Source organism: Manacus candei, unplaced genomic scaffold (genome assembly GCF_025592945.1).
Source record: "Manacus candei isolate 608988 ecotype Guabito, Panama unplaced genomic scaffold, ASM2559294v1 h1tg000014l, whole genome shotgun sequence".
NCBI classification, from domain to species: Eukaryota; Metazoa; Chordata; class Aves; order Passeriformes; family Pipridae; genus Manacus; species Manacus candei.
Window position 1 is genome coordinate 30625441 of NW_026138062.1, and position 13773 is coordinate 30639213.

The following is a 13773-nucleotide window of genomic DNA, read 5'->3' on the forward strand; positions in this document are numbered from 1 at the left end:
AGATACAAAAAATCCTTCAAGGAAGAATTTGGTTTCTAGTGGGTCTTTTCGAGACAGTAAATATACCTGCCTTGAATTGCTTATGGGTAAGTTTGTGTGCAGTGGGGAATTAGTAGACTATCCAAAGCAAGGTACCAGGTCCCTACTGACAGCTCAGCTACAGCAACACTCCCCTTCAGAAAAGTATTAGGAAAATATGCTTGTGAAAAGCTAATGGTACTGAAACATAGCAGCAGTGTTTTAAAATAAGTACCTCATTTTCTTGATATATTTTTCCACTCTTTAAAAATAGATATCCATAGCCTAGTTTTATTTCTTGTTTGACAGGAGCAGGGGAAGAGAGATGTTACAATTTCTGACATGTCATCTGCCAGCTTAATGCTTCAGCTGATGTTCAGACGCTCTCCTTGAGGGATCTGTGGACCTTATAAAAGTTCTAGTTTTGAAATCCTCTGGTAGTAAATAGGTTTGCCTAAAAAAGGTGTACAGAAATAGCAAGGAAACAGTACTAGAGAAATGAGGAAGACTAGAAACAACATAATTGAGGTTTCTGTCTCTACCAAGAAAGAGATAATACCAGGAGGGCTTTTAAGATATAACTCAAATAGATTAAAAGTGGCAATTGTACTGTGCCCTTAATTAGGTGGAAGAAATAAGAGCCTCTTTCGATGGCCTTTCAATATGTATTCTGTAGTTGACTGGAAAATTTTACCTCCAGATAACTTCAGAAGAGGTAAAAGGAAACCTTCACATTGCATCACTGCACATGTAACTTTTAATGTTAACCACAGTGAGGATACAGTAATAACTTCCAATACCATGAATCTGATACTCCTCCCTTTTTTTTTTTTATTTAAATATCATTAATCTTTTCTGAAGGATGCCAAAGGCTGAGTGAACCTACACTCTGAATTACAACTCAGCTTTGGAATCAGCTTTAGGAGCTAGTGAAGGTTGTATTTAAGTTTACTGTTAAGTACCGTGTAGGAAACTATGCTGGTCTTTCAGAATTTTCTTGTTACACAAATCAAATGAGTGTATAAGCATCCAATACTGAAGCTCAGTAAGGGAATCTTAATAAAACGAAGTGCTTCAGTTTCCAAATTTAACTCCAGTCTGTCAGCTCCATTTCCTTGCAAACTCTCCCATTTGTCCCTCTGTCCCTCAAAGAAGAAAACCAACACAAGACGCTGAACAACATACACCAGATAATTGCTTGTGTCATTTGAACTTATCTCTTCTCCAAGATGTGTAAATCCTGAATTACACAAATGAACAACAAAAAAAAGAGGCCCTGTGTAGAGCCTCTCTCAGAACTGGGCAGGATATAGAATTGTGGATAAGCAGCAGGTTTACATATATTATTTTGTTGTTCTTTTCCAGATTAAATAGTTTATAAATAAATTTGGATCCGATGTGCCAGTGTAGTGCAGTGTACAAATTTGAAAAGAAAACAATCGCATCATTTCTCTTTCCGTACGCTGAACTTTATTGGTTTCCATTCTTTCAGCATGAAGATTGTGGATTGGCTGTTTCTTCATAAAGTAATTTTTTTGCCAATTCTGTACTGTTTACATGAAAGTTTTTTTCCCCTGTCTCATCTGGCTGGGCAAAAAAATGTAAGTTTAAACAATAGAAAATGGAAAACATTTTCACTGGATATAGTTGGGAGCGGGAATTTCAGTGTAACCCTTTGCTTCTCTCTGAATAATAAAAAAACCCAGTTTATCTTCTTAAAAGTTGCATCAAAATGCATTATTTTATTGTTTTAAATCAGCTGTTGTCTACTTTTGTCCTGTGGCGATGTACCATTTTGCTGTTTATTGATTGATGTTTTTCTTGCTTAACACTGTTACAGGAATTTTTTGATCCCTTCAAACTCCTTCAAAGCTAATACTTGCACTGGGCTTTTGTCTTTATTTTACCATTAACCGTGATCATCTTTAGTCAAAAGAACTGACTGTGTCAGAAATTCATGACAATTACCTTGCAAAGGGTTTTTATAACCAGACTCAACACTAGTATGGGCTCCAAAAGAGGCGAGCATGGTTGCTTAACTGCTTGGTTTTGGTTTTAATGCTATTTTTCCTTGCTGAGTTGAAGTTAATCTTACACATATTACTGACATACATATCTTTTTGTATTTTTTTTTCAATTCTGTAGAATTCTTTGGAATAGGGACAATCTTAGGCGGTGTAATTTAAAGACATTAATAATTTCCTTATCCTGTTTCCTGAATTTAGACTTTGTTTATGATTTTAATCCTCAGTTCATTAAGCCCATTTCTAAAAGAGCAAACTCAGCATGAGATCCAAACTTAGCTTTACACCTGTGTGCTTTTCTGTTACTCATATTTCATCCAGATGCTTCTTTCACATTAGAAAAATACAAAGGAATCTATTGTTGAGAGACTTTGTAGGCTCCATATGCACTAATAAAGGTTTCGAGAGGTTTAGAAAATAGAATGCAGTGTTTGAGAATCAGGAATCTGATTTGCATTAACAAACTTTCTAGTCATACTTATTTAAGTCTCTTTTCATAACTGCTGACACTAGTAGTCCACAAGAGTAATTCCTGCTGTTTAGTTGGAGTGGGATTTTAAGATTAATTTAGGACAAAGGTGAGTATTTGGAGAGAGAAATTACAGTAGTTTTTATTTTACTGCCTTTTTTTTCATGGATTTAGCACAATTTCCACTGAGTTACAAACTATTTACCAAACAGTTGCTAAATAAATCTCCCAGTGAGACATGGATGAAACTCTATAGCACTAATGTCTCGATTCACATCAATGAGACGTGTGGTGTGCTGACCATCTGTTATATAAACCTGAATAGGATCTGAAATCCTTACACCAAAGACCTGATTTTTTTATGCCATCGCTTTTATGAAGGTGTGCCATAAAAATGGCCATGTGCTGGCAACCTGTGCAACTGGACCCTTTTAAATCTGTGTAAAAGTGATGACATTCCAAGCATCTCAGCATCTCTTAAAATTAAAACAGCTAATTGCATTAAAGTCTGTGTGTTGAAGAGATTATGCTCTTGCTTAGGGTTTGTTTTTCCCCCCTCCCCATCTGCAAGATCCCTAATGGGGTCCACATCTGTGAGAGCAACAGCGCGCACGACAGACTGCCTCGCGATTGGCAAGCCAACTGGAAGGAACACTGAGACCCACAAGGATTGCTGGACCCGGAGGGCTTTCAGCTTGTGAGAACAACGAGCTAATTAAAGTCTGAATAAATGGAATGCCCTTCTAGTTGAAGTAAAGATAAATAAATAAATGCTTGCATGTTGTTCCAGAGGACTGAATAAAGACAGAAATATTTGTGTCGTGTTTATCTAGTAATGTCTCTTTAATTGTGAAAGGGGTCGCCAGCAGACTTGGTGAATGTATGTCCAGTTCCTGATTTCTTTTTAGTCTGTTGTTTTAATAGGAGAGGTTCAACAAAAGTAATAAAAAGTATGTTTTTATATATTTTTCACTTACTATTTAAAATTTAAAAAATCTTGGTGAGTATTTTTAACATGTCTTCTTAGCTGCTGCTTCCTTGTCACTGGCAAGTTCTGCCTCTGCTCCCGTGCCAGTGCTTCACAGGCAGATGACATTAAAGGAACAGTATGCTTTTTTTGCAGACCAGTGATATGGTATATGCTACTGATACGTTGCTTCAGTTCTTCTTTAGTTCTTCTTCAGTTAACTAATAGCATCTTAGCCTTCCCATCCTTATATAGGGTCAGTAAGAAAAGAAATAGGGCCACTTAAACATCGATATGAGATCAATTTTTTTTTAAATTTCCTTTCTGTTTTTTACAGGCCACTTTTTTCAGTTTGTTAGATGAAACCTAGGTAAAATACATATATAAGGAGTTATGCCTAAAACATATTTAGGATTAAATTTAATTTCAATCATGTGTAGACCATCAAGATTATTTGTATTAAAATTGAAGCCCTTGCTAAAGCGCTTTGTTAAAATGGGCCCTTGAAGGTGTCTGGTTTTGGAAGGACTGAGCAGTTTCTGTTCTCAGCTAAACCTTGTTTTAAGGTCCTTGAAAAATTAGGTCCTCAAATAGAAATTTGAGTCTCTCTAGGCATACATTCTGAAAAGATGGGGCCGCCAAGTTAGGTCTCGATTTTCCCATCTCCCATACTCACAGATGAAAGCAAAGGGTGCAAAACTCTGTAAAGAGACTCTCAGGCTGCTAAAGAAAGCTGCAGTGGTGTGCAGTCAGTGGCTTTGACCTAACATATACTGAGAAGTGCAATCACACCATTTAAAATGCAAAAAAATTAAAAAGTAGCTGTTTAGTAATCTTTTGAAAATCTAGCACTAATCTTTTTGTGTTTATACCCCTTAAATGTTGTAGTGATTAATTCCTGATTGTAGAAGTAATAAATATTAAAAATAATTAAATGGTAATTCCTTGAAGAAAATACTGTGGAGTGATAAAATAAGTATGAAATTGGATGCCTGGTCTAGGAAAACAAACAAACACAGTCAAATGAGTAGAGAAAACATATTTTTCTGCTTATTTTACAAGCAGGACTGTAAAGGAAACAATTCTCCCATTACATGTGAATAAAAATAGTGTTTCAGAGTGACTTCTCCAGACATGAGAACTCCTAGCATTTTTCCATTACCTTCATCCACATCTGCTCATTTGTTCAAAAATGAACCAGAGGTAAGTTTTTACTGAGGCGTCCTGTAAAGTTTAGCACAGAATAGCACATACACAAACACATCCTAACCATTAAACAAGGGCAGGAATATCTTAGCAAACTGCATAAAATCAGTCAGTGCTCACTTCTGTTGTCAAGAGGCAGTCCAAAAACTGATTAAGGCATTTTTTAATTCTGGTCAAAGCTCAGAAGAAATGCTTGACTGGATGAAAATAGTGAGCTGACGTTGATTAAAAGGAAAAAAGGGCAAAGAATCTCTTGGTAGATGGGATGTGCAAGCTCTCAAGATTATTTAGTGAAAAATGGGCCAAGTTCAGGCTTTGTCTGATTATCTGAGCTTAATCTAATGTGGGAGAAATGAGAAGTTATTCTGTTCAAATGAACTCAGCATACTGGCCAGCTTTTAAGTCTGCTGACTGTCCTCTCCCTGACTCCGTACTCGGCAAAGATCCCGGCTGCTGCATCTTTGGTTGCTCTTGCTCCAACCATCCGCTGTGTTCTGCAGCGGCAAACGAGAAAAACCATTCCAAAGTAGCTGTATTTAATTTGCAAAAGTGGATTGGCACTCTATGGGCATCTAAAAACCTTACAAACACTGATAAGGAAGTGATAGTGTTAGTTACATGCAGTACAACCTGCAATTTATGTAATATATAGTTTGAAGGAAATAATGAAATACTGCAGCACTTTGTAACCTTTCAGCATGTGAATTATGTGAACTCGAGAACATTTTAGTTTTGAAAATCCTGTGAATATTTTTACCTTATGTTGCAACACGAGGACCTGAGGAAACGCTCAGTTTGGCTGTAAGTTTGAAGAGCCATCGTTACATTTGTAGCTGCTTCTGATTTCTTCTGAAGATGGGAGAATCCCAAAGGTGTGTTAGTGTAATTCTTATGCACCACAGAATAAAAGTTCTGGGTGAAATCCAGTCCATCCCATATGTCTGTGTAGTATCATCCATCTAGATGCATGGTAAAACAGTTTTCCTAAAGTCCATGCTTAGAGTCTGTAGTTAACTGATAGACTTTGATAGGTGTTTTGGAAAGCTTCCCTGGTGAGATTCTGCCTCCAATACTTCTGGTAGCCAAGGTGGGTGCCTACAAGTCTCCTTCTAGATACTATAGAAATACTGTCCTCCCCCCCATTAACTGTACAAACTCAGACAGTTGCATTTCAAGTACTTAAAACAGAAGTACAGAGTCATGCTTGAAGTGAACTACACCCAGTCAAATTCTTTTTTACGAAAGACCAATCATTGTTCACCCTGACATTTTATTTTATCCATACATTACAATAATGATTTCTCCCTTCTAGAACACAACTGGAGAGGATTTCTCCAGAGGGAGGTTTGTATAAGTGAGGAATTCTGCCCATAACAAAGCCAATTATGGACGTTTTTACCTCTAGTGCTTGCTGGGTTAACAGGGCCTCTGAGAACACAATCTCCTGCCTGCAGAGGGCATACAGCTCCTCAGTTTTCCCTGCCAAAATGTATGTGGAATAGGGAGAAACTAGTGGAGCATACATCAAAGTGTTCTTGTTCACTGCTGCACATGATGTATCAGGGATATCTCCATGTACGTGGGGGTACCAAAAGTAATTTGGAGGAAAAATTGGATTCTTCCCAAGCATTCCCATATCCCTCCACCAAAGTGAATTGATACTTTACATTGTGAACCCTGAAGCCTCTCTGGGACATGTGTCCAGCAGAAACATGCTGGGGGGTACTCATGTTTCTTAAAAATCATCTGTTTTCATTTGTGTCTCCATTTCCAGAGCTCCCAACACAGTGGCTCCTCTACCTCATTAGCATCCACCAAAGTTTGCAGCTCTATGGATGAAAATGATGGACCTGCAGAAGGTAACATTTGGAGGCTGACATTTCAAAGCAGTCAGTGTAGTGATAACAGCAGCTGTGTAGGAAATGAGTCATTCTTCCTGTCGGAGAAGGTGGGAGCGTTGCAGACTGGATGACTTTCCATGAGGAGGCTCCTCAGCCATAGCAAACCACTTAGGTTCACTCTGGATCAGATTTGATCTGGACATCACTCTTCAGAGGTATTTTTGTTGCAGAATGCTCGAGATGTTATTTCTGCAAGCAACACAGTGCTGGCTGGCTTATTTCAGTATTTTTGTCTCATCTATCATGGTACTAAAGAACACACGGTCCTAGGTCTTTACTCAGAAATGGATAGTCTTACCCCATTCTAAGGCTTTGAGCAAGTTGGCTAAGGGATAGTGTCTGCTTGAACACTATGCACATATACATGTATGTATGTATGTGTATTCCTGTTTGAGAATTGCTCTTCATGCTATCTCTGAATTCAGGCAAAACCCGGCCTCCTTGTGTCATAACATTCACTTTTAATACTAAGCTGCAACAAAGGACGGAGAAAGATACAGTTAAAAGCACTGTCTTAAAGAGTGTAAACACAGATCACATTTCTGAGAGACATTTTTTTTACATTACAGTATTTATATAGTAGTTTGTATCAGCTGCAGTTTACAGTCAGCTTTTAGAAGCATGTTAGGTATTTGTAACACTATTTCAAATACCTTTAAAAATAATGGTACAGGAATGAGCACTAAAACACGTTAAACTACAAACTTTTTGTATGCTTAGACACCGTGTAATGCAATTTTACCTAAACATCTGGTACCCAGGTTGCATGCAAGGTAGTATTATTGAGAACATTTGTTTAAAAACTAAATATTTAATATTGGGGGATGGGGAGAACTAGCACTTAGCACATGAGGAGTTTTATGGATGTCTCAGTTTACAGGATGTAATAAAATAAGTGCTTGAGTGTTGGACTTCTTTGGTACATATATTTAATCATGCTGTGTCAAGGAGTTCCAGCCCTTTTTGGAGGTTGGTCTGCGCTTGTGCAGATCACAAAGGCCTTTTCATAATTAAAAAAATACAACTTTGGTTTTGTCTTGGGGGCATATTGCAATGGGAATGGTAAACTATGTAACACTCGAATGGTGGTATGTTTGAGCCCCCAGAAGTCTTATTTTTCATTATTGTATCTGCGTGAAACCTGTTGAGTATATACAATGTCAGCAGCATGGTTTCACTGTACAGTAAGTGAGACACTGACTGAATGGTTTCCAGGCTCCTGAACCATGGACTTGAAATACATGTTATGTGCAACATCTGTGTTTCCTTCACTAACAATAAAAATGTACTAATGATTCTTTCAGAAGTGTTGGAGGAAGGTTTCCAGGTTCCAGCATCGATAGCAGAGCGATATAAAGTTGGAAGGACTATAGGAGATGGAAATTTTGCTGTTGTGAAGGAGTGTATAGAAAGGTGAGGAGGATAATATGCTTATTACTGCAAAAAAATAATCATTAATGTCATGCTTTTTCTAGATCATGTCTTTATTTGTAGAATATAAACATGTAATAAGGTAACGTCTCAATGCCAGATGGAAAAACTTTGTGTCCTCTCATATGAAAAAAAGAGTGAGTTCAAGGGGCAATCTATGAATTTAATTCTTTGTGGGGTTTATATCTTTTGGGGGTTTTTGCTGCACTCCACATGATTTTACCAGTTCTTTTTGTTAAATCTTTTTTGGGTGCACTTTTCTTGCAGTATGTTCTTGCAAGTCTCCTTTTACATTAGACCAGTGGAACATTTCACATGTAGGGGCATCCTGTAAAGATGTCAGGAAGTTTTGTTGTGTGATGTAGTGATGATGGTCAGCACAAAGAACTGACCTTGGATCCATCTATTCTGCCATCTGACACTGAGGATTAATCTCTTTCATGTTTATTGTTAATTAAATGGACATCTAATTCCTGCTTGCCTGCTTTGTGCCATTATATATGCTCCTTCCAACTTTATGAGCCTCACTGCAGACACCAGAATCTAACTTCTTCAATGACCTTTACTGTTAAGAGGTGAGAACAATCACTGATTTTAGACATCTACTCCAGACTAGAGAAGTCACAAGTCCCCTTAAATATCAGTGTTGCTGAAAATGTCCAGGTTGACTAGTTCAGGTGTCTGTTTCTAAATCTGTTCAGGTTTAAGTTGGCTGTACCCAATCTTAAGAGTGTAAAAAACAGGGAACAAGAACTAAGCAGAACTGTGGGTGCCTTTTAGTGGTATTGTTAAAAATGGGAGATATGGGATATAAAAGACAGAAGGTATTTCACCTGTATGTGAAATATTTGTAAGATTGCTTATGTTAGATAGTAACAGTGCAGAAAAGCAAAAAGCTGCCAGAGGTAGAGATGTCCAAAAGAGAGAACAATAGACATGTCAAGGTTTGATAATGAAATTTCATTTAATTTCATTTAAGTTTTCTACCCCCTTTTATCATATCCTAGAGAGAACACTCTTACGGAATACTGTAACCTCACCTTTGGGCTCAAAGAAAGAAATTTTGTTCTTTGTCCTATAAGAATATTATATTAGCCCTAGAGAGTCAGATTAGATCTCATGGCAGATGATGATAAATTAGCTTGACTGGTTCTAAACTAGTCTCCTTGGAAAAAGACAGGTCCTGATCTGCATCTGAAAGTGTCTAGCAAATCAGAGACCATGAAGACAGCTCCTGGGGAAAAGGAGAAGAGTGGATTTTGTATCAGCTGACAGTGTGCTTGTGGGATTTGGCCAAAGCTCTGGTGAGGCCTTTAGAGCTCTGCCAGAGTGAGTTCACGGTAGAGCTGGCCATCCAGAGGGCAATAGCTGTTCAGATCAAACCCCAGGGTCTCAACACAAAACTGGAGAATATGGAAACCTAAAGAAAGCAAAGCAAAAAATATGAAAACAAGAAAGCACTGTAAAACCCTGTGGAGGGCCATGACTGATGAAAAAGATAGGTGAAAACACATAACTAAGAAAAGAGAAAAAGGCAGCTGAAGGTAAAGTGAATAGTAACTGAGAGAAACAAAAATTACGAATGAAAATAAAGAAAGGTTGTGGTTTTGACACTGTCATTCATCTGAAAATGCCATTCATGCTGAGAGACAGTACAAATCTGCTAGTGTGCATTTTACAATTTTTTCCCAAGCTGAGAGAAAATACATGAACAAAATTAAATATAGGTCTTGACACACCTAAAAATAATAATGATTACAATATCCTTGAGAACTTGAATAAAAACTGTTTCCTGTCCTCTTGTCTATCCCACGGGTCCCAGAAGTATCTGGTAGCATAGCATATCTAATGAGTATGTGCTCAAATAGCGTGATTACCCAGGTATTCCCAGATACATTGTCTTGTGGTTTCTGAGTTATACCATTCCATAGATTCCATTTGTATCAGAGAGCTACTACTTTGGCAGAGCTTGAAAATTGAAGTGGAATTATTTCTGTTAGTTTCCACTTCTAAATCAGTATACCCTTGCCATCACAAGTGTGGAAGGAGAATTAAAGACTCAGAGAGTAAATTAAAGCCAGTACGTGTGAAACCCCTTCAAAAACATTCTTTGCAGTCTTTCTGAGCAAAATCCACCTCACTTCAAAGTCTGATATGTCCATCATTTGCAGAGCAAGAATTGATGGGGTGATACTTGGGATAGAGGACCTTTCCACTTTCTTCTGAAGTACAATTCCTGCGTGCAAAGACTTCAAAGGAATAGCACCATGAGGTGTTAAGCAAGTAGGAATGGGTCTTGTTACACAACTTCACTGGTCATGTGGATACTTCTTCTCCATAGCTCTGAGATCATTCTGTGCGCACTGGTTAACAACTCCAGCACTTCAATACATTCACAGGCATTTTCCTCTGCCAATGAACAGTTCAAATAGAAACCAAAACCACATTCAAAATTTTAATGCGAGGACTTCTAAATCTCATTCTGAGCATCTGTCAGCACACAGGCACACATACAAAAATACATTTAATGCATGCACAAAAATAACAAAGATTTTTTTCTACAGTGCAACGGAAATCGCTGTGAACTTTGCAAAAGTTTAAAAGAGCCAGGTATTGAGCCCTCGTATGGACTAGAGATTTAACTCTGTGCCCTTCAGTAGTTCAGTGGGTCCAGACTTCTGTCCAGCCATAACGTGTTACCTACTTTTTGTGGTACCTTTTTATTGTTTGGAGTGAGCAATAGGTGAGACGTGAGATGCATGTTTCATGGTTGAGTTTCTGGCATAGCTGTGCATATTTTTTGGCGACGTGTAAGCTGCAGTGATGCTGGCAGCCTGCAGTTCTGCAGCTTTTTAGGGAAAAGGACTTGCATTATCTTAGCTTTAATTTTCTTTTTACCAAAACACAGAGCAGTCAGGTTTGTCATCTGCTTGTTACATATATGCTCCATCGTATGCACAATTTGTCCTGCGGTGTTTTTATATGTGTTCATTTTTAACTTTCAGATACTTCCAAATTCTGACATTTCCTCACAAGCTCAGGTTTCCCAATATTTTGGAGTTCATGGAGTCTCCTATGGCCAACAAAAAACATCAATTTCCTTACTCATGACAGAAAGGAAGCATTCCTAGGGCAACCAAGCAGCTTGAAAGAGATTCCTATTGAAAGAGGCTATATTTTTTCTGAGTTTGAACCCCAAATATCTTAATTTCTAGTATTTCTTGTTCTATCCCCTCCTTCTACTCCCCAAAAATAATGTCCAGAACTCTTCCTGTTACCTCACTGAGCTTTGACTGTAGCCACTGAACAGCAGCACTGGAAAAGGGCACCCTGCATGGAGTGTGACCCATTTCAGGGGGCTGTAGCATTAAACCCCTTTGTGGGGAAGTACAGATATGAGAAGTTTTTAATTTTTCTTTGCATAAATCTTGAGCAGACATGTTGTACTTTTTTTTTCCCAAGTCATAAACTTATTTATACTGCATGATTTCTTTGGATAGCCTTTTAATAGATGTCCTAATAAAGACCGTCTTTTCTCTGCTGACCTGGGAACTAAAGCAGAATTAATATTTTGAGGTTTTCTTTGCTTTTTACTGAACTACCCATTTTTTCTTAAATTAACAATTAGTGATACATCATTACCAGAGGAGTTCTTCATGTTTTAATATGGCAATGAAAATGCCCAGTTGATTTCCAGATACAGTGCTTTCAGTCACTCACTTTGCATGTCCTATTTGACAGACTGAGCACACTTTTAGACACATTAATTTCTCTGTTTAACATGCTATATATCAATTTAATGTTTTGGTTTAACTATGTTTTGTGAAATGAAGAATGAAAAAATGACCTTGTATTCTTGAAAGGTTATCTTTCGTTATTTTTAATCAAACATAAGCCTAAGGGCAATGTAATAGACTTTTTTAAGCTGTTTAGGTTCTTATTAAAAAATTAAAATGTTTCAGTAAGATCTTTTTCTTATACTACCCATTCTCCATTTAATCTTACAGTGAAAGTAGGGCTTGTGAACAGAGCTTCTTGTTTTCATTGTTATAGTCATCTTTCGGTTTTGTAACTTGATTAAGAAATGGAAGTTGATACTGTTAGCTTGTCTAGAAGCTAATTTTTTTTTATGTTAGCATTCTATATAATAGATATCTACATATATGTAGTAGTGATAAATATAAGGTTTCAAAAGAACACAATGCTTAAAAGGAAATGTGTTCTCATCCTGAACTAATTTCTCTGTAATTTTTTACTGTCTCCCCAATCTTTCACATTCTGTCCTAAAACCCAGCATATTTAACTGAATACATAAAACATTAATCCAAGGACTGACCTTTTTATCATAGCAGTTGTGAGTGCAGATGTGCAAACAAATGACTTCTTTTCATTTTAAGTAAAAAGTAAGTAAGTATTTTTGATGGGTTATATTTTTTGTATAATAGAAAAAAAATCTTTTTTGTTTTGAAAATATTTGGATCTGTGGACAATATATGGTGTTTTTACATAAAAATCAGAATACTATTACAAAATTAAAAAAATCAAGTGATTTTTGTTTTGAAAACATTGCAATCTCTTTATTTAAAAAAAAAAAAGTTTGATTTTTTTTCCTCAGGCACACATATTCAACTGCTTTGGCTCAAGTTCACAATTCCAATTGAATCTAAGCTTCATTTCTTGAAAAAAATGAATACTTGAATAGAATTCTTCACTAGACTTATTGTACTCAAATGACAAGTATAAACTTGACTGAGAAAAATATTCAATGTGATTGAACATAAAATTTTTTTCTTTTGTCTTTCCTCAGATCAACTGGTAGAGAATATGCTCTGAAAATAATCAAAAAGAGTAAATGTAGAGGAAAAGTGAGTACAAAAAAAATTTGAGACCAAAAGATTTTTTTTTCCAAGAAATGTTTTGTGAGATCAGTTTGGGAAGCTGTTGGTATTTGTCTCCTTCCTGACAATTATTAGAATCTTTTTGGTTGAAGCTTTTGCCTGCCTTCTGGAGACTCTTGAAATATCAGTATAAAAGGCTGTTGTATGACTTTCCAGATGCATGTGTTGATTCTTCAACTGGTTGGTTGTGTGTGATTCTTTGCTCTTTACCCTATAATTATGTCCTCTAATTTTCATAATTCCACATGTTATAGAAAACAGAATAATAATATGAATAATTATAACAACACCAGTCACTGTGTCTGAAGAGTAGGTTAATCAAAGTAATGTCAGTTTTATACCAAGTGACTGTTAGCTTTTGAAATCTGTAACAAAAAGTTCTCTGAGAAGATGCTATCATATTGTTATATCAAAAGAATCTTGATCAGAGAAAATTTTAAAAGCTCCCATATTTAATTTTTCTCTGCATCAGAAACATCTAATTTCCTCCATTTCTTTTTCTGTGTTCTACTCTCTCTTCTTTCAGTTACCACACTGATATTGTTTCTAGACATGTTCCTTCTGTATTGCTGGAGGCAACATCTGTTAGGTTTTTCAAAAACCCTGAAGAATTCACACAGGGCCCATTCTCTCTGCTTTTTCCACTATCAATTTTTTTCCCACCAACTGGTAGTCATTAAAGATTTTTTTTGTGTGGCAGGAACACATGATCCAGAATGAGGTATCTATTTTAAGACGAGTCAAGCATCCCAATATTGTACTTCTAATTGAGGAGATGGACATGCCAACTGAGTTGTACCTTGTCATGGAACTTGTAAAGGTGAGTGTTTTGGAGACAAGCTGCTTATGAATTGTTTTA

The 13773-nt window shown here is 36.8% G+C and overlaps 1 protein-coding gene across 5 annotated transcripts in view; it reads left to right on the forward strand.

Annotated features, from left to right (window-relative positions):
• DCLK1 (doublecortin like kinase 1) overlaps positions 1-13773 on the forward strand; it is a 283428-nt gene that overhangs the window by 225252 nt on the left and 44403 nt on the right. For all 5 annotated transcript variants that reach the window (XM_051778879.1, XM_051778880.1, XM_051778881.1 and 2 more), the window contains 4 exons: positions 6459-6543; positions 7890-7998; positions 12824-12881; positions 13615-13734. In XM_051778879.1, coding sequence (XP_051634839.1) covers positions 6459-6543; positions 7890-7998; positions 12824-12881; positions 13615-13734 — 372 coding nt within the window. The remainder of the gene's footprint in view (positions 1-6458; positions 6544-7889; positions 7999-12823; positions 12882-13614; positions 13735-13773) is intronic.